This window comes from Suncus etruscus, chromosome 10 (genome assembly GCF_024139225.1).
Source record: "Suncus etruscus isolate mSunEtr1 chromosome 10, mSunEtr1.pri.cur, whole genome shotgun sequence".
Classification (NCBI taxonomy): Eukaryota; Metazoa; Chordata; class Mammalia; order Eulipotyphla; family Soricidae; genus Suncus; species Suncus etruscus.
The window spans coordinates 35,510,175-35,531,761 of NC_064857.1; the positions used below are offsets into that span (position 1 = coordinate 35,510,175).

Consider the following 21,587-nt stretch of genomic DNA (forward strand, 5'->3'; position numbering starts at 1 on the left):
ATATAATAGCATTTTTGTTTGCCTAGAAACATTGAAATGTTTCAACTTATTGAAATGGTAGTAGGTATTTAAAGAAAAGGTAAAGACTAAGGAAATGAAGATTTCTGAGGCAGTCTGAATTTGTGAGTCTATAGATCCAAAAGACAAATAGAATCTGTGTTAAGCAAATGACTTTAGATAAGGAATTCACAAAGAGATTTAATCTACAACAAAACTTCAGGTAGGCAGAACAGCTGCGTAGAAAAACTTAGTGAGAACTTAGATATGAACTCCACATTCTTGGAGAAGGGGAAGTGACTGAGCAAGGAATATCAGGCAAACTATCACCCAATAAGTATCTCCACTTCTCTTTCAGGGATAGAGAAGTTCAAGGGAGTGTACCTCCATAGTCGAGAATATAAGAACCCACAGCGTTTCACTGGGAAGAGAGTTATTGTCATTGGCATTGGGAATTCTGGAGGTGATCTGGCTGTGGAGATCAGCCATACAGCCAAACAGGTTTGGATCTGTCAATTTTTAATTTTATTTAACCCAGGCAGCTGCAGATGGACCCATCAGAGGGTGTGGAGGCTTTCTCATCGTCTCTTAGAGCCTATTGTTAAAATAGGGCTTGTTTCCTCCAGGGCCATAGATGTGACTCAGATGCATTTGTGCCACAAATGGGTATGGCCCCCAAATCTAGTAAGTTTGCCAGTAAACTTTAATCATACTACAAATTAAGCCCCTTTCTAATTTCATGACCACAGACTGTGTTCATAATCCTCATCAGCTATTTCTAATTTGTCTTTGACTTATTGAAATGAAGCTATCAGAGTGAGGATCTTCTGTTGACAAGTAGAATGCTCTTAGGTGAATCATCAACTTTTCATCAGCCAAAGAGATGATAAAGTAGGATAGGGTGCTTGATTTGCATGTGGCAGACCTGGGTTCAGTTTCAGCATCACCAGGAGTGATTGAAGAGGTCAGAGCCAGGAGTAAGCTCTGAGAGCAGTTGGTTATGGCCCCAAACAAACAAAAAATATGTGAAAAATCTCTTTCATAGAGGTAAATTATTTTCTCTTCATGTGGACAATAAGATTAGTCTTCTCTTTCCAAAGGTAATGTGGATATTGGTATGAAAAGTAGAACATATGCCAGGTAGAAGTCTCAGCCTTGCATTCAGTTAGGTAACAAAGAATAGCATTTACTCTAACTGAAGCAATGTAGATGTTCTTGAATTTGGGGTTGGTTTTCTTTTGATTTGGGTTATCAGGGATTTTGAACTAGGAAAAAAAAACCTGAATTTTGTTCTTCATAGCTTTACTGTGTTTACTTAATTTTTTGGATCAGAGGTAAATAATGCCTGGTTGCTCTTTAGGAGAAAAGTAAGCTGTGTTTATTCACAAATATATTTTAAATTATGAGGTAAACTAGAAGCTTAATGCCAAAACTTAAGATTTTGTTACATGAGATCGAAGAGATAGCACAGCGGTAGGGCGTTTACCTTAGATGCAGAAGGACAGTGGTTTGAATCCCGGCATCCCATATGGTCCACTGAGCCTGACCGGAGAGATTTCTGGGTCTAGAGCCAGGAGTAACCTCTGGGCGAAGCCGGGTGTGATCCCCCCCCCCAAAAAAAAAGACAGACTTTGTTACCTAATACTCCATAGCACTTCAGGAAAGTTCCCCTTAGTCACCACAAACATGATACCACATGTTATTTCATGAAGTCATTTAACAAGCATTTTCAGAAATTGGATAGAAACTAGAAAGGACACAAATATGACTAACTTTTAGGAGAAAAGGAGTGTGGCTCTGATGGTAGGAACCCATGGCAGAAGCCTTCTTTAATATCACTGGCTTGTCAGATAGGGCATTTTAGGGAGCTGGTGTATGTTCTGGAACTTTAGATTGCCTGAGTGATTAAAAGGAAGTGGCTGTCCCAGAAAATGCCCAACCAATCTCGTTTTGTACCATAGAGATGCCTCAGTCCACTGCTGAGAGAGGCTGTACAAACTCAATGAACACATTTTGACATCTTTTTTTTTTTTTCATATTTTCTTCTTCTTCTGAGACATAGTTTGTGCCTGGCCAGAGTGATAGTACAGTGAGCAATAAAGCAGGCAGGTCTCTTCTATGGCTGACATGTATTCAATCCCTAACACCCCGTATAGACCCCCAAATGCACTAAGTGTGATCTCTAAGTACAGAGAAGCCAAGAGAAAACCTGAGCACTGCCAGTTTTTGCCCCCTTCAAAAGAAACTCCAACCCCCCCCAAAAAAAAATCCCTCCAACTCTATTATGGAAGGTTTAGAATAAAATCTTGTGGTAAATGTTTTTTGTAAAGAGAATAATCACTTCCTTTTAAAAAATATATACATCACTTTCTTCAAAAAGTAAGTTTGCTTATTTTTAATTCTAAATCCTAATATGCTGTTTGCTTACAAGATATAGACTTTTTAAAAAAAATTAGTTAAAAAGTACAATATTCATTATTGTTTTCTGAAAACCATTCCTTTACATAATATAGTTTAATTCTCATTCTTGTGAAGTATATATTATCATAGGAAATATATAAGAAAACTTTTGAGACTGAGCATTTATATTATTCATATTCTCTTAAAATAAAAGTTTTTATATATGTCTTTTAATCTTAAACCTGTGCATACACTTGTTCTGTAACTTCTTAAAACACTTAGTTATAGTAGTGCCTGAAGTAACTGGTAAATAATATGAATGAAGTATGTGATTATCCTTTGTAGAAGTTTCAACTTCTTTAATCAGCATTTAAGATTAAAAAAAGAAAACATAGAACAGTAGCCAGAGAGACAGTACAGCAGGTAGGGCATTTGCCTTACACGCAGCCAACCCAATTTTGATCCCCAGCATCCCATATAGTATCTTAACTCTGCCAGGAGTAATTTCTGAGTGCAGAGTCAGAAACTAACTAACCCCTGAGCCCCACCAGGTATGGCCCTAAAGTAAGTAAATAAACACAAATAAAATAATGTATTTGTATTAAAGCTATGGAAACTATCTCCAAAGAGTTCTATAATATAGAGAAATGTAGCATATAGAAAATTACTTTTTCAGTAATTAAATACCTTTATTAATTCTGAACATGAACATTTTAGCCTTCAAGGACACAGAAAGATTGGCCAACTTCCTGTTGCTCTCTTATCAAGCTTATTCAATGTCTGAAACATTTCTTAATAACACAGTTTGAATTCAGTCAGCCACTTATTAGCTTGTTTGATTTTGGGCAAGCTATTATTCTCCCTCACCATGCTATTCATCCATAACATGGAAATAATATTTATTCCAAGAGATTGTTGTCTTAAATTCATCTAAATAATAACATAAGAACCTAATACCACAACTTTACATATCACAATTTTTGTTTCTTTGTTTGGGCCACACCTGGCAGTATTCAGGGCTTGCTTTTGGCTCTGTGCTCTAAAATAACTTCTGAGGTGCTTGGGTCACAATATGGAGTGCCAGGAATCCAGCACAGATAAAAAGCCCTGACTACTTTACTCTCGCTCCAGCCCCACATATCACTATTTGGGGAGGAAGTTGGGGCTACACTCTGTAGCATTCAGTGGATTGATTACTCCTGGCTTTGCACTCAGAAATCGCTCCTGGCAGACTCGCGGGGAACCATCTGGGATGCCAGGAATCAAATTCGGGTCAGTCCCGGGTCGGCTGTGTGCAAGACAAATACCCCACCCACTGTGCTATTACTCAGGCCTATACATGTCCTGTTTTTAATAAATGAAAATGGCCATGTTGGTGATATATATGATAAGAAAACTAAAAGTCATGTGTGTTATACCTCCCATCCTGGAGAAAATATACTTGGAGAGATAGATAATGCCTGTAAAAGGTTTTTATGTCAGTACAGATTATGATTAGTTTTGCAGTAATCCGGTGTCAAGGACAAGAAACGACTAGGTTTTGTATTACGAAATCTGTTGCTTTCAACTTTCCATCTCCTAAATCTGAATGAAATTGCTAGAGAATTCTAGAGGAAAATTGTTCATCAAAAATGTCTGTGGTGGGGCCAGAGAGATTACAGGGAGGTAGCACATTTGCCTTGCATGCAGAAGGACAGTGGTTCGAATCCCAGCATCCCATATGGTCCCCCGACCCTGCCAGGAGCAATTTCTGAGCATAGAACCAGGAGGAACCCCTGAGCGCTGCCAGGTGTGACCCAAAAAACAAACAAACAAAATGACAGTGGTATCTACCCAGAAGAGACAAGACTCTAAAAGTTAAAAAAAAAAGTGGGGGGGGGGAATTATGAGGATAGGGGGCTTTTTATGGAAGCATAATGAAGTTCCACAGAAATACAATATTGACTCAGAGCAAGACATATTCAGGGTCAATGAACATACTAATGTAATTGAAAGCTTAGTGTACTAGAAGAAAGATAGTAGGAAATAAAAAGAAAATTGTACAGAAACTGAAAGATGAAACTTTTTTGTGGTAGTGATGGTTTGTGCCACTCTCAGCAGTGCTCAGGGCTTACTCCTCCTGTCTCTAAGCTCAGAGATCACTTTTGGCAGGACTTGGGGGAACTAGACATAGTGCCAGAGATTGAACCCAGGCCTGCCACATGCAAGACAGGCATTTTCCCCACTATACTATTGCTCAGCTGGTAAGGCCAAATTAGTGAGTTTTGAGCTTAATCTGGAGAAAAATGGGGTGCTTTTGAAGACCTATGAACCAAATGGGGCAAGAATGATAGTAGGAAAAAACAAAATAAGAATATCAGGGCAGATAGGACTTTTGCCTTGCTCATGACCAATCCAGATTTGATCCCCAGAACTCTACCACTTCAACCCCACCAAGGAGTAATATCTGAGCATAGAGCCAAGAGTCAGCCCCGAGCACCACCAGGTATAACACCCCCAAAATAATAATAAAGGACAATGAACAAGAAAAAAAAATGGCAAACTATTTTTTCTGTGTCTCAGGTTTTTCTTAGCACTAGGAGAGGGTCTTGGATCCTGAATCGTGTGGGAGACAATGGCTATCCTACTGATGTGTTGCTGTCTTCTCGATTTCTTTATTTTCTGAAGAATATTTTTGGTGACTCAGTCGCAAACTCTGTACTGGAAAAAAGGCTGAACAAAAGGTTTGACCATGCAATGTTTGGCCTGAAGCCTAAACACAGGTAGGTCTGTTTCCAACACAGGAGGGGATTAGTAATGATTTTGAAGCACAAGAATAAGAACTGTTCACTAAGCCAATTATTGAACTAGCTCTGCTCATGTAGTAAGAAAATCCACAGAGGGCCAGAGACAGGGCTTAAGTTGTAGAGTATATGCTGTGACTGTGTCAGGTTTGAGTTCAATGCCAGCATCATGTGCTGCCCATCCTTTACCTCTCCTCCGCCTCCAGCACTGCTACATATGACTCCCAGTCCCTGAAGAGCATTAGGAGTAGCCTACACAATAAGAGGGACCAAACAAAAATAACATTTTAACCAAAATAAATCCACAGAATCCAAGATTATATTTCTATTTTATTCCCATAATTACTTTTATCCAATTCCTTTTCTTAATGTTCAGATTAACTCACTACAAAACATTGAGCATCTGGATACCCTTTAACTTATTACCTTTTTTAGTAGTTTGCTATATTTTTTCTGTCTCTAAAAATAGATCCATACAACTATAGAAAACGCATGTGCATACATATCAGATATTTTTCTGAGCCATTTGAGAAAAATGCAGTCATTAAATTCTACCATGTAGGGCCCGGAGAGATAGCACAGTGGCATTTGCCTTGCAAGCAGCCAATCCAGGACCAAAGGTGGTTGGTTCGAATCCCGGTGTCCCATAGGGTCCCCCGTGCCTGCCAGGAGCTATTTCTGAGTAGACAGCCAGGAGTAACCCCTGAGCAACACCAGGTGTGGCCCCAAAAAAACAAAACAAACAAAAAAAATTCTACCATGTATAAACATAGTTATCACATTTGGGAAATTCAGCATTGATAAAACCCATTAGCTATAATATTACATATGCTTAGTTCCCAATTTGTCTCAGTGATATTTAATATACATTTTTCATCTTAAAATTCAGGAAATTATCAGATATTATATTACAATGGATTATTATATATCTTGTATTCTGTTTTGGGAGCACACGTGACAGAGCTCAGGGATTACTCCTGACTATACTTAGGAATTATTCCTTGTAGACTTGGGAGAGCAGCTGGGATACTGGGAATTGAACTTGGGTTGACCACGTGCAAGGGAAGAGCTGTACATACTATCTCTCTAGTCCAGATTATTATATATCTTTATTCTATTTTTATCTGAAATCTATATTTTTGTTATGGACTTATTTTTTGCCACATCTGGCTTACTTCTGGTTCTGTGTTCAGGGACCACTTTTGGTGGGGCTCAAGAGACTATATGGGATGCCAAAAATAGAACCCAGGTTGAATGCATGCAAGACAAGTGCCCAGCCTACTGTACTATTGCTCCTGGCATGAACTTTTGAAAAAAGAATACAAATTGTTTTGCAAAAGGACTAACATTTTTGGCAACAGAAATCATAGGTTATATTTCCTCTTGTGGATTATATGAAGAATATAACATAATACAATGTTATATTATCCCATATCATGATATTAAATTTGATCACTTTGATAAGGAGGTTTCTACTTGGGTTTCTCCCTTACAAGTATCTTTTACTTTTAAAATTAATCAGTGGACTTTGGAGTAATCCATGCTCTCTCCTGAGCTTGTTATTCTCCTGTTCTTTACCCTCTCCCTTCCCTTCCTCAGTACCTTCAAATAAAGCCTGTTTTTAAAAGGAGGAGGAGGAAGAAAAGGAGGAGGGAAAGGAGAAAAATAAAAATATATAATTAATCAGTGAAGTGATATTTGATATTATATTCTCTGGCAATCTTTCACCTAATTTTCACCCTCTTATTGGAAACTACAGAGAAATATCTATATCTTTGATGATTATAAATTTTATGTAGTAGTAGATAATAGGAAGGATAAGGAAGTAACATTCTAATTATGGTTTTGGAATAACAAGTCTACATTATTCTCTGAGTAATGCCTGACTATTGACCAAGATGGATCAGCAAACTGGCTCATTAGACAGGAACATAAAAATCATATGCTTATATTGAAAAAAACTTTAAGTGCAGATAGTCTAGAGCTATTGAAGAAATATAAGCAAGTAAATTAAATAACAATTTAAAATAAATGATATAAATAGATTTTAGAATGGTCACTCACAAAAAATATTGAAGCTAGATCAAAGAAGGATAGAGTAATAGGTGTTAAGAACAATTGCAATAGTTCAGGTGAGAGAATCAACAAACTAGTCTAAAGGGGCCGGAGCAGTGGCTTGAACAGTGGGGTGTTTGCCTTGCACACATTAACCTAGGACAGACCGAGGTTTGATTCCCTGGCATCCCATATGGTCCCCCAAGCCAGGAGTGATTTCTGAGCACAGAGCCAGAAGTAACAGTTGAGCATCACCAGGTGTGGCCCAAAAAGTGGAAGAAAAAAAAAACTAGTCTAAAGATGTTAAAGGGAGAAAGGGAGAAGGCTTGGTGATCAGATACAAAGCTCAGAGTTCCGTGGGTTAGAAACTATGTGGCTAGTTCTGTTGTCAGTGAAAAGGAGAAATATAGGAGAGAAGATGAAATCATGAAACAGAGAACAGAAATAAACTGTGCCTACGGATTAGAATCAAGCATAAACAAATAGAATAAGCCCACAACAATTGCATAAACATGTTTCTGAGACTGGGACAGGTTTTTTTTTTTTTTTTAATAGGGTCACAACTGGTAGTACTCAGTGTACTCCTTGGCGCTTCACTCAGGAATAACTCCTCACAGGTTTGGGGTCCATGTGGAGATGCAGGAGATTGAACCTGGGTTTTCCATGTGCAAGACAAACTCCCTACCCGCTGTGGAGGTAAAAATGATGAGTTAACAATTCTCAGCCCAGTTGGGGGAGGAGTCCTCCACAGTAATAGTACAGCAGGTAGAATGATTGCTTTGTACATGGCTGACCTGGCTTAAATCCCCAGCATCCCATATGGTCCCCCTAGCAATAACTAAAGGCAAAGCCAGAAGTAACACCTGAGTATTAAAAGGTGAGGCTCCCCTTCCTCAAAGAAAACAGTTGCCTGTTAATTTTGGATCCAAGGATTCTTTCTGCTTTTTAAAAAGATAGTAGCTCCACCTTATTTTTGGCACCCTTATTTTATGTTACCTCTAGATACTCTATTTAACAGGCTTAGAGGATCCCAAAGAAATACACAGAAAATAATTTTGACATAAATTCTACAATTCTAGGCTCTGTAATGTTGGGCATTACATTATGTTTAGGCCTCCAGTTTTCTCATCACTGTGTGGGCGTAATATATTCATGTATATAAACTTCATGCATAACTATGCAAATATAATTTATTATAGAGCTTGGGGAATTATTATCTATGTCTATCTTTTCCATCTCTGAACTGAAAATGGGGCTCAGTAGAATGCAGATCATCTAGTTTTGTCAGACTCCTAGATAAGTAGATAGAAACTATTGGTCTATGATCTTATCATATCACTGGTAACATGACCATTCCATGAGTAACTATGATAAATTGCTGAAATAAGACCCTTTCTTCACTTGAACATCTTCCCTTTCAACATCATCAAAGTTCAGCTTCCTCTCTGAGCTCCTGATCTGTGCAAAGCTAGCATGTTAAACATTTCCATTCCAAAGAAGGAAATTAATGTCATTGTTGTACTGCCTCTATTGAAATAAAATTTTACTTACAAGGATACCCCCCTCTCTCCCCCTCCCTCTTTTCTCCATTTTCTTTCTCTTCCCCGCCCCTTCTTCCCTATCTTCCCACACTCTCTTTATTCTTTCTATTACCTCACTTCTCCTCTTGATCTTTATCACCACTCACAGAGTTCTGAGTCAACATCCAACAGTAAATGATGACCTGCCAAATCGTATCATTTCTGGGAGGGTAAAAGTGAAAGGAAATGTGAAAGAATTCACAGAAACGGCTGCCATCTTTGATGATGACTCCAGAGAGGATGACATAGATGCCGTTGTCTTTGCCACAGGCTATAGCTTTGCCTTTCCATTTCTTGAAGATTCTGTCAAAGTAGTCGAAAACAAGATATCTCTATACAAAAATGTCTTCCCTCCTAACCTAGAAAAGCCAACTCTTGCAATCATAGGCTTGATCCAACCCTTGGGTGCCATTATGCCTATTTCAGAGCTCCAAGGACGCTGGGCCACTCAAGTATTTAAAGGTAAGTGAAAATACAAGTTCAATGAACTTATATGTGAAAATGCTTAATTATACGTATGGTCTTGCTTTCAAATAATTGATACAACATATGTAACTGAAATAGTGCATGGCATAAATAGTCAAACTTTAGTTAGTTAGTTAGTTGGTTAGTTTTTGGGCCACATTCAGTGACGCTCAGGGTTTACTCCTGGCTATGCACTCAGAAATCACTTCTGGCTTGGAGGATCATATGGGACGCAAGGGGATCGAATCGCAGTCTGTCCTAGGCTAGCATGAGCTTGCACCACCACTCCAGCCCCTCAAACTTTATTTTTGAGTGAATATAAAGTAATGATTTCTAATCAAAGACACGACCAAAGTACTTTGGTAAATTTTCCTAAAATAGGCACCATTTGACCTTATCCCTAGTGATGATATTTAGGAAGTTTCTTATAAAGCAGACTTTTTTTAATACTTTTTATTGTGACCAATGTTAATTACAAGTGTTTCACAGTTATATTTAAGGTACATAGTGACAGTGAATTAGGGCAATCCCTACCACCAGTGTTGTCCTCCCTCCACCCCTGTTCCCAACATGCATCCCATATCCCCACCCTTTGCCCCCTTGAACTGCTAGTGTAACAGGTCTCTTTTATGTATAGCTTGCTGCAGTTTGAGTCTCTTGATTCTATTGTTGTTAACTTTTAGTTGATATTTAGGTCTGATTATTATAAAGGGAATTCCCTTGTACTAATTCTTCACCCTTGAAGTTTACTGTCATGGGAATAACTACAGGCTTCAGACATGTTCATTGTCAAACTCCAAGGTCTTTTTCTGGTGCCAGGAAACATTCTTAGAGCAGACATTTTTGAGGAAATATTCTTGGATGATTTCAATGTACACCCCAAATTAGAATATATTCATCTATATTGGCATGGTAATATTTTCCCTGGAGACATTAGAACAATCCAGGAAGGTGGTAGTAGTTGAGTTCAGGGTTTAGGGTGATATGGGAGCATTTACTATTTGTTGACTTAAAGAAGATAGATTTCCAAAGGCCACTTAGTAAATTTTTTCTAAAAAAAGGGCAGTAATTTAAAGAAGTTCGAGATCCTTTGAATTAGATTTTAAATAGTTGATATATATTTGAAAAAATTCATCTTCTTCCGTTATGAGCAGAGAAAATAAAATGAATATGATTTGATTTTGCCAAAATTTAAGATTTGGTATGATCTAGTCCAGAATGCAATTATTACTAAGGTTTTTCCTATCACACTTACATTTTCTCTTTTATTTTTAACTAGGAATACATAAAAAAAATTAATGGTTTTGGATATTAGATTAATGAGTCAGTGGAAGGATACCATTTTCCAAAGGCTTAAATATACTTGACTTTTTAAAAAGTATAATGTAGGGGCCGGAGAGATAGCATGGAGGTAAGGCATTTGCCTTGCATGTAGAAGCTCGGTGGTTCAAATCCCGGCATCCCATATGGTCCCCCAAGCCTGCCAGGAGCGATTTCTGGGCGTGGAGCCAGGAGTGACCCCTGAGCGCTGCCGGGTGTGACCAAAAACCAAAAAAAAGTATAATGTCCTCAAATTTACAGTTGTTCTCTAAACTGGTCAGGCCCATTTAAAGAATGAAGCTGAGGGACCAAAGAGATAGTTTAATGGCTAAGGTGCTTTGCTTACACATGTATGACCTGAGTCCAATGCCCAACACCATATATTGTCTCCTGAGTCCTACCAGGAATGACCCCTAAGTATGGCCAAGTGTATCTAAAAAACCAGGATGGGGGAAATGAAGCTGGACATGTTGAAAAGGAGAGAGACAGAATGATAAAAGGTTTGAAAAAGTGCTATAAGAAGTACAACTGAAGGAGCAGAAGAGGTCTAGCGCAAAAAGATGATTCATTGGAAATATGAGTTCCCTTCAGTTATTTGAGGAGATCTGCCATGTCAGAAGAATTCAGTTTGTTCATATGTATCATTTCATAAATGAGTTGAACAAGAACCAAGGAATGAAACTTTGAGAACTGTACATTATTAGTTTCACATTAAAGACCAATTCTTTTTCTGCCAGTTGGTAACCATTTCAAAATGGAATAGACTACTTTTGAAATTATGAAGGTCAAGCAGAACAGAAAAAGATGACAATGAGGTCAGAGGGGCTAGAGCGATTGCACAACAAGTAGGGGATTTACCTTGCAGGCAGCCGACATGGGTTCGATCCCCAGCATCCCATATGGTCCCTGAGCCTGCCAGGAGTAATTTCTGAGCATGAGCCAGGAGTAACCCTTGAGCACTGCCAAGTGTAACCCTAAAAAAGAAAAGAAAAAAGAGAAGAAAATGCCTTGCACACAGTAACCCTGATTTGATTCCCAGCGCTACACATGGTCCCCATGTCCTACCAGGAATGATCACTGAATGCAGAAACAGGAATAATCCCTGAGTACCACCAGGTGTTACCCAAAAACAAACAAAAAAAATTACATAAATGAATGAATGGCTCTTTGACCAGGTAATGTACAGTAGATTTAAGCCTTAAAAGAGAGAGAAATCAAATGGCATAAAAGTTTCTGTCACTACTAATATGTGATAAGCCCCACAGAGTTATTGTCAGTTGCAGTTTCTTCTCCTCTAATGAACATCTTTATGATAACATTATGACACTTAAAATATCAAAAAAAAAAAAAAACCTTTCAGTTTTCCATGTTTTCTCAATTCCTTTCTATTCTATTCAGTCGGTATTTCTTTATTTTTTTGGGGGGGCACACCCGATGACACTCAGGGGTTACTCCTGGCTATCACTCAAAAATCACTCCTGGCTTGGGGGACCATATGGGACGCCAGGGATAGAACCAAGGTTTGTCCTGGGTCAGCCGCATGAAAGGCAAACACCCTACCACTGTGCCACCACTCTACCCCCAGTCAATATTCCTTGAAAAATAAATACCAACAGTCAAATACAAGTAACCATTAAGTTGGCTTAATTCTAGTCATAATAAAGGAATCATTTGCTTAGGTCATATGCATCCAGAAATATGAGATGGTGGGGGTATGATACCTGCACTGACTCCAAAAAAGTCCTGGTGATATCTTCTCAAATACAGCATATCTGGAGTTTAGGTCAGATTGGTCTCTCTGTATAGAGCTATAGAGAAGTGGTGATGCAGAGCCATTGGCAAAGTGGTGATTATGGGTAATGGATGCAACAGGCATGGCCTTGTCAAGGCAGGGACTTGGATCTCTCACTCCTGAGATTGCCAGCTTTCTGCTGCTTGGCCAATGTACCCATAATTTTTCATGGCTTGGTTTACATCTTTTTCAAGAGCAGAGTGAGTCTATGGAGCTGATAGGTTCAGACATGGCGACTGCATTTGTCCAAATAAAGATTTTGTGAACGTTGTTTTCCAAAAGACTTTACCTCCTTCTCCCTGTGACATAGGCTTCTTTGTTGTTATACAAGTGTGGGTACCTTTTTCTACCAGATCTCCCTTTTCCTTCCTATCTCTTTTTCCACATACCTTTTTAAGAACACATCATTTCTTCACCCTGTATTTCATTTAGCAATTGAAGTGTTCTGTAGTGTGGAGGAAGATGTTGGCTGAGAACAGGAAAAATACCTTTCAAAGACAAATTAAACAGAGTAAGATATTGATGCTACTATCATTTTTTTGTGGTAGAGGAAATCATTGTTGCCAATGGAACCACTCTAAGCCCAGAAAGTTTTACTGCACTTCTTTGAATCTCCACAGCATAGTGACTATTAATAGGATTGTTATTCCTGCTGAGTTGATTTTATACTTAACATTTTTATTTTTCTCTTTAGGGATAAAAAAGTTGCCCTCCAAAAGTGAAATGATGTCAGAAATAGCTAAGGTTCAAGAGGAACTTTCAAAAAGGTAAGATAGTGGTTGTGTACTTACTTAGCTTTTAGTGAGAGCAACCATGTACTGTATTTCTCTTCCTTCAGCTAAAGGATTTAGATTACACTTTCAAGGAAAAAGAGATAGCACCAAGTGGTGTAAATAAGAATTCTAGAAAGGGCTTTATAAAAAGAGAATTTATTGTCCTACCAGATAAGCAAGGTAAAGCAAATCACTTGTAAAGTAAACCAGTTTAGGGGCTAGAGCACTAAGGCCACACAGGACAGACCCCAGTTCAAATCCTGGCATCCCATATAGTCCCCAGAGCTTGCCAGGAGTGACTTCTGAGCGCAAAGCCAGGAGTGACTCCTGAGTGCCACCAGGTATGACCCAAAAAACCAAAAAGAAAAAAAAAGTTTAAGGGAGAATTTCTTTGAATGCTAATAAAGCTGGCAGAGAGAACATGCTGTAATGAAGCTGGTGCAAGGTATACATGGGTGATCACAGATCTGTGGGTGTATGGCCAGAGGGCACTGTGCCTACATGACACCCCCTCAGAACACAGCTAGTGAAAGCATCACAGTCTATGTGAGGTGGAAAGTATTTATTTAGCACTGTGGGAAAATCTCTTGGTAACATTTAGTTGGGACAATTAAATATATTCAGTATTTAATTGAATACTAATGGGGGCCAGAGCAATATCACAATGAATAGGGTGATTGCCTTGTATGTGACCAACCCAGGTTTAATCCTTGGCATCCCATATGATCCCCTGAGTCTGCCAGGAGTAATGCTTAAGCACAGAGCCAAGGGTAAACCCTAAACACCACTCAAAAACAAAATCATGTAAAAAAAAAAAAAGAATACTAATGGTAAGTCTCTAAATATATATGGAAAAGTCAGGGGTACAGTAATTCTGAGCCTAAAGGGGTAGGTGATTTTTCTTCAAATTTTACCAACCATAACACCCCTCTTTCTGAGAGCTTTCTATTGAACCATTATTCCTTCTAGATATTCTCTTATGTTCCTCTTTACTTTTGCTACCAACCTCTGCAAACTAAAGCATATAGGGAAAACAGTGCATGCTTCTTGACTTTCCTTCTTTCTAAGTTTCTTTACAGTGCAGTGTTCATGCTTACTTTTGAAAATGTTCTTGAGGATCAATCATCCCTAACCAATTTTATTCTCCTTTCCCTCAGATCTTGAGTTGGTATTTTTAAATATTTCTTCTGAGAGTGCTTCAACTCCTTGTTTGTCTGGCATTAATTCTCCTATTCCCACTTTCTTCTTTTTCCTTTGCCTCATTTTTGTCTAATCCACCTTCTTGTTATGGGCAGTCCCCAAGGATATAAGTTAACCTTTATGGAGGGTCATCTTTGTTCACACACTAAGTATATGCATGCATTTATTAAATCCTTGCAAGAATCCTACCAGGCAAGTCCTCTTTTGTGCAACCATCATGAATGCCACAAAGCTCTTGAACCAGCATAGGGTCAGCCTATGGTCCAGAGGAGAAGATCTCAAATCCTTTATTGTCTTGTCTTCTCTTGCAAATTTCAGTTCCATCTCAAAACATTCCTATTTGACCATCTGTCAGTTCCTCTGGAATTGTGTCTCACAAGCTCTACCTCAAATTTGTCTATCATTTTTTTTTGTTCCTGTTCTTGCTTTTAAATAATTTTTAAGTATAAATTTTTATTTAAGCACCATAATTACAAGCATGTTTGTAGGTGGATTTCAGTCATAAACAGAATACCCCCCTTCACCAGTGCAACATTTTCACCACCAATGCACCCCTTCTCCCCCGCCCCTGCCAGTATTCACGAAAGGTATTCTACTTCTCTCATTCTTTAACATTGTCATGCTAGCTGTTAGTGTAGTTATTTCCTTAACAGCGTTCACCACTCTTTGTGGTGAGATTCAAATTGTGAGACGGTCCTTCTCGCCCTTCCAGCCCTTAACTCTATTGTCTCTGGGCCTTATTACAGTAATGTCTTTAATTTAAAAAAAAAAAAACCATAGATGAGTGAGACTATTCTGTGTCTGTCTCTCACCCTCTGACTTACTTCACTCAGCATAATAGATTCCATGTACATCCATGTATAGGAAAATTTCATAACTTCATCTTTCCTGATGGCTGCATAATATTCCATTGTGTATATGTACCACAGTTTCTTTAGACATTCATCTTGCTTTTTAGATTTCTCTAGTAAGTCCACCTATGCTGTTATCTTTTTAAATCCCACTATATCCAGGCAGGTATCATAGGGACCATATTCCTCCCCACTCCCCAGAAAAAAATCCTTTTGATGTTTCAAATCTATATGTAGTAAAATCATTCCATCTGACTATTTGGAAGAATCTTATGGTGGTAAATTACTATTCTTTTACTTTAGGATTTCAGTGATTCTAAGATGCTCTGTGCTGTATAACTAACTCACCCCTGCCCTGATCAAACAAGCAAGACTCCCGAACTTGAGAAAACTTGTGGTGGCATCAGACTCCTCAAGTATCCTTGTTTGTACTCCTTTCTCTCTGTAATCTATCTTTGCTTCCTAGCTCTTTTGGCCTTCCCTGTGGGACTCAGGGTTTCTTTCTGGCTCATTGCTTAAAGATTGCTCCTGACATTGCTCAAGTGACCATATGCAGTACAGAGAATCAAACAAAGTTGACTGCATACTGGTCAAGCATCTTACCCACTATACTAGCTCTCCAGCCTATTCTCTTTTTTGTTTTGTTTTGTTTTTTTAATTTTGGGGGTCACACCCAACAGAACTCAGGGGTACTCCTGGCTCTGAGCTCAGAAATTGCCCCTAGCAGGCTCGGGGGACCATATGAAATGCCCAGAATAGAACCACTGTCTCTTGGGTTGGCCACATGCAAGGCAAATGCCCTACCACTATGCTATCTCTTCCACTCCTCTCCAGCCTATTCTTGATTTCTAGAATCTCCTGAAGACATTGCTTACAGTTTTGTTGTTATTGTTGTTCATATTCCAACCATTCTTGTTCTATTCCTTTACTTTTATTTGTAATACTTTCCTCTTTGTTCTCATTTTATTTATATATTTTATTTCTTTTTTTTTTTTTTTTTTTTGGTTTTTGGGCCACACCCATTTGATGCTCAGGGGTTACTCCTGGCTATGCGCTCAGAAGTCGCTCCTGGCTTGGGGGACCATATGGGACGCCGGGGGATCGAACCGCGGTCCGTCCTAGGCTAGCGCAGGCAAGGCAGGCACCTTACCTCCAGCGCCACCGCCCGGCCCCTATATTTTATTTCTATTAAGTCCCAGAGGACTTATGATAGCTCTATTTACCCTCTTCTATATGTCTACTTAGCAGCCTAAAGCCACATACTCTACTATAAATATTATTATTCTCTGTTTCATATGTATCTAGTTTATCTCCTTGTGAATGTTAGTCTGTTCAGAAGAGTAGTCATGTATTATCTTTCCTATTTTCCACAGTTTCTAGCCTAACAGTGAGACTATAACATGCTCAAAAAGTACTGAATAGTTGAATGACTCATTGAATTGAAGCTAATCTGTGGCTTTGTCTTCTCTGCTTCAGGTATGTGGGCACCCAACGACACACCATCCAGGTTGATTATATAACTACCATGGAAGATCTTGCTGAGTTGGTGGGTGCCAAGCCCAACATCCTATCTCTAGCCTTCACCGACCCCAAATTAGCATTAGAATTATTTATTGGACCCTGTACTCCAATGCATTATCGTCTGCAAGGTCCTGGAAAATGGTCTGGAGCCCGAAAAGCTATTCTCACCACATATGAACGGATCAAGAAGCCTATGATGACAAGAAAAATTGAATGCAGTACTTCTACAAATTCAGTCATCACAATGGGCAGGTTTATGCTGGCCATTATTTTCTTTGCTGTACTTTTGGCCTATTTGTAGCTCTCTGATTGCCATTACTCTGGTTTTCCTGGGGTAACAGGATCTAGAGATGCCTACAGAGTCAGAAGGCATTGAAAATCTCATCAGCTTCATATTACTCAGAAACCTATTTTTATTTCTCTTTCCAAAGTGTTGGCCCTCTTTCTTGTTTTCCCTGTAGTGAAATCTCTCTCTTTTCTTTTTCAAATTACCTCCTTTCCTTTGACTCCATCATTTCCTTTTAGTAATCTCTACTCTATGGGCTCAGATGCTCTCTTAGCCTTCTCAGAGCTATTGACAAGTGGTAGGTTCAAATATGTATTTATTATTTATCACATATGAGAGAGTCACTATCTATATGGGGAAGGGATGTTCCATGTAACTCAGCTTCTGAAAGGATCTAGTATCACATATTTGGTCTTCCATATGCTGCCAGGAGAAATCCCTGAGCACATAGCCAGAAATAGCTAGAGCACCTCTAGTTATGGCCTAAACTCTCCCCTCGTTCTCTAACCCCCATAAAAATATTTGGTTTTCTTGTATTAGGGGCTCAACCTTTTCTTACTATCATTGTAACTGAAAATTGATTTGCTGATAGGAGAAATAATGGTATAACCATTATATAATATATAATTATGTTATATATTATAACACATATAATATATAAACCTATAATATATACATGCTAATAAAAATACATATACACTTAAAAATTTTCATTGTATAAACTATTCACTAATGCCTTGACAATTGATCATTTCCCTCTTTTTTTCAAAACCAATGCTATATTTTTAATGAAGACAGCACATACAATTTCCCACGCTCATGAGTTATTTGAATAATATGGCATCTACCAAGAGATCCAACTTGATTTTTTAAATACAGATTTTTAACTGTCCAGACCTTTTTTTATCTCTTAGTTCTCTTATTAGGTTCAAGACCATGGGGGAATCTGATAAGTAACAGCCAACTGTTGTAATGTGGCCTATAAACGTCATATCTCTTTTTTCTCTCTTATTCTCTCCCCCAGTTAGGTTTTAAATAATGAATATTTGAAGTACTGGGAGGTAACTTAGAAGCTAAGTATTTGCTTTGCATGCGTGAAACCCTGGGTTTGACCCCAGGCACCAAAACCAAGAAAAAGTATTTGAAGAAATAGTTTATGTATTATATTAGAATTGGTATTGAAGGGCTGGAGCAGTACAGCCGGTAGGTGTTTAATTTACACATGGCTGAACCAGGTTTGATCTCTAGCATCCCATATGGTCCCTGAGCCTGCCAGGAGTAATTTCTGAGTGCAGAACCAAAAGTAACCCCAGTGTTACTGGGTGTGCCCCCAAAACAAAACAAAGAATTGGTGGCCCAAGAGACCAAAAAAAAAAAAAAAGGAATTGGTATTGATTAAATACAGGCATTGTGTTTGCCTTAATCTCATACATTGTAGCACTAAAAAATAAAGCAAATGAACTGAAAATTCAGGGCTCAGATTCCTATGCTGTTGCTGTCTCAGCTTCCTTATCTGTTTACTGTTTTGGGAACAATTAACTACATGAAGAAAGTATTAGATTTTGAACTGGCACCGTGTCAGTTCAAAAATAGCTCCTTTGAGATGCATTTTGGTTGGATACCTCGCCTAACAAAGGATAAATATGAGCAATTAAAAGAACTTTAGAACACATTATCTTTCCCAATATTCTTCAGACATCAAGAAATTAAGAAAACTGCGGGTTTCCTCTTAATAGTGTACTGTACCTCTCTGGATAATTGCTAGCTATTTCATCTAATTTACCAGTGTGGCCTTTTATGAAATAAAGGATTAAGAATTGGTACTACTTTTTTGTTGGTTTGTTTCTGAGCCACACCCAGCAACATGTGGGTCTTGGTGCTTGGGTCTTAATTCTGTCTTTGCACTCAGGAATCACTCCTGATGATGCTCTTCTCTCCCCTAGACGATTATCTGGGATGCCAGGACTAAATCCAGGTCAGCTACTTGGAAGGCAAACACCCTACCTACTGTACAATCATTCAAGCCACTGATTCTACTTCTTAGGCTTTCCTTAATCCTTATGATAGTGGGGTATAGCATCTGGGAAAGAGGACCTCATACCTCCCTTCTACAAGTCACTCCAGCTGAAACTCAGTTCCTTCTTTATCGTTTCCTTCTTTTAGCTTACCAAATGTGTCTCCTTTAGCATGAAGTTAAGAGTGCATTGATATTATGAGTTCATTGACAATGTAATCCTAATTATCCCTCAAAATATCCAGGTTCTTCTTTATAAAACACATATAGGGCCTGGAGATAGCTCACAGGGCTTGAACACAATCCTTGTTTCCACAGACCCCAAGTTTGATGCTTGGCACTTCCTGGCCTACCTGGGTTACCTGAGCAACCTCCCACTGCAGAACCCAACCACTGAATTGTCTAGCATGGTATTGTTGGCAGTTACCTGTAGCCCTCCTGAGAATTACTTGAAGGATCTGTATTGGAAAAGTGTATAAGTTTAACTTTACTGACTCTCATTCTACTTATAATATGCAAGGCTAAAAAAAAATTAATGGGGGAGGCAAGTTGAGGAAATAGTTCAAAGGGCTAGAGCACATGTTTGCATTCTGGGGTCCTATATTTGATCCCCAGCATGGCTGAGGTTGCCACAAAGAGTGAGGAAGTACAGTTAAAACAGAAAAGGGACTACTCTGACCACGATAGTTAGAAATGATCACTCCAGACAAGAACTAGGTGATAAAAGGAAGTAAAGTGATATGCATGATACCCCTTTAGTAGCAAACCACAGTGCCTTATAAGAAGAGAGAGAGAGAGAGAGAGTGAGAGAGAGAGAGAGGGAAGGAGGAAAAGGAAGAAGAAATAGAAGGAAGGAGGAGGAGGAGATAAAGGAAGAGAAGAAAGAGGAATAGAAAAGGAAGAACAAAGATGAAGATCTTCCATAGAAGCAGGCTGGGGGGAAGGTGGAGGGAGGGTGAAAAGGAAACTAGGGATATTGGGGTCAGGAAATGTGCACTGGTGAAGGGATGGGGTTGCACATTGTATGACTGAAACTCAATCATGAACAATTTTGTAACTATATCTCATGATGATTCAGTTAAAAAATAATGTAAACAAACAAAATATTTAAAGGGGCCGGAGCAGTGGCGCAAGGGATAAAGGTGTATGCCTTGTCCACACTAGCCTAGGACGAACCGTGGTTTGATCCTCAGCGTCCCATATGGTCCCCTGAGCCAGGAGTGATTTCTGAGTGCATAGCCAGGAGTTACCGCTGAGTGTCATGGGTGTGCCCCCCCAAATTAAAATAAATAAATAAAATTTAAAAAATGTTTTTTAATATAAAAAGGGGCTGGAGTGTTGGCGCAGTGGTAGGGCATTTGCCTTGCACACAGCTGACTTAGGATGGACTGCGGTTTGATCCCCCAGCATCTCACATGGTTCTCCAAGCCAGGAGCGATTTCTAAGTGCATAGCCAGGATAACCCCTGAGCATCACTGGGTGTGGCCCAAAAGCTAAAAACCAAAAATAAAAAATAATGTATAAAATAGCTGAAGGTTCAGGGATATATACAAAGAATATTCAGGACCCCAAGTTTGACCTTGGGGCTTGTGGCTCCTGAGCACTACTGAATTTTATTTACCCTGGTAACTCCCAGAACCATCTGTCTGAACAGTGCATCATGCATGAACAGAGAATTGAACTTTCAGGCCTTTTTAGCTGAGTCCCCGGATCCCTTCATAGTCTCCCTCTTTCCCCAAATCAGGAATCATGGATCTAACTCATAGTAGAGTAGTAGCTTTGCATATGTGAAATCCTGTTTTGGTTCAAAGCACCACAAAACGGGGAAAGGGTGCAATGATTAGGACACATACCTAACATGACCCTGACTCTAGTTCAATCTCCAGTATTACAAGACCAGAACAACTCAATGTCCTCAACTCATACATGAAACCACCTACCCTGTTAGCTAAGTATCTCGGTGGAGCTTCCAGGCCTCCTGAGAACCCCAAAATTTTATTGGCTAGTTTCTAAATGTAGGAAAAAGCACAATTAAAATATTAAATTGAACTCAAAACCATTCAAGACAGGCTGGAGCAACAGTATGGAGAGTGGGGTGCTTGCCATGCATGCAGTCAACCTGCATTCAATACCTAGCACCTGATATGGTCCCTTAAACACCATCTAGAGTAATCTCTGAGTGCAGAGATAGAAGTAAGCCTCGAAAACTGCCAAGTCTGGCCCAAAAGCAAACAAATAAAGGCCAATACAAAATACCAACTCCTAGTTACTGATGAATGTTTACAAATGCCTCAATTTGTACTATCTTGTTTTTGTAGTTACATTAAAAGACTATATCTGTTTACCAATTACATTATGCCACAAAATGCAATCATATAATAACAAAAAGTAAGAGAGCAGGTATTCAAAAAGAAAACACATGAAAATGGGCCCGGAGATATAGCACAGCGGCATTTGCCTTGCAAGCAGCCCATCCAGGACCAAAGGTGGTTGGCTCGAATCCCAGTGTCCCATATGGTCCCCTGTGCCTGCCAGGAGCTATTTCTGAGC

At 39.0% G+C, this 21,587-nt stretch overlaps 1 protein-coding gene across 1 annotated transcript in view; it reads left to right on the forward strand.

Moving 5' to 3' along the window:
• The window catches only part of FMO5 (flavin containing dimethylaniline monoxygenase 5), a 28,349-nt gene extending 10,963 nt beyond the window's left edge, over positions 1 to 17,386 (forward strand). The window contains exons 5-9 of the mRNA XM_049782261.1: positions 356 to 498; positions 4,960 to 5,159; positions 8,925 to 9,277; positions 13,087 to 13,159; positions 16,693 to 17,386. Of these exons, the coding sequence (XP_049638218.1) occupies positions 356 to 498; positions 4,960 to 5,159; positions 8,925 to 9,277; positions 13,087 to 13,159; positions 16,693 to 17,038 (1,115 nt within the window). The 3' untranslated portion in view covers positions 17,039 to 17,386. The remainder of the gene's footprint in view (positions 1 to 355; positions 499 to 4,959; positions 5,160 to 8,924; positions 9,278 to 13,086; positions 13,160 to 16,692) is intronic.
• The last annotated feature ends 4,201 nt before the right edge of the window (positions 17,387 to 21,587 follow it).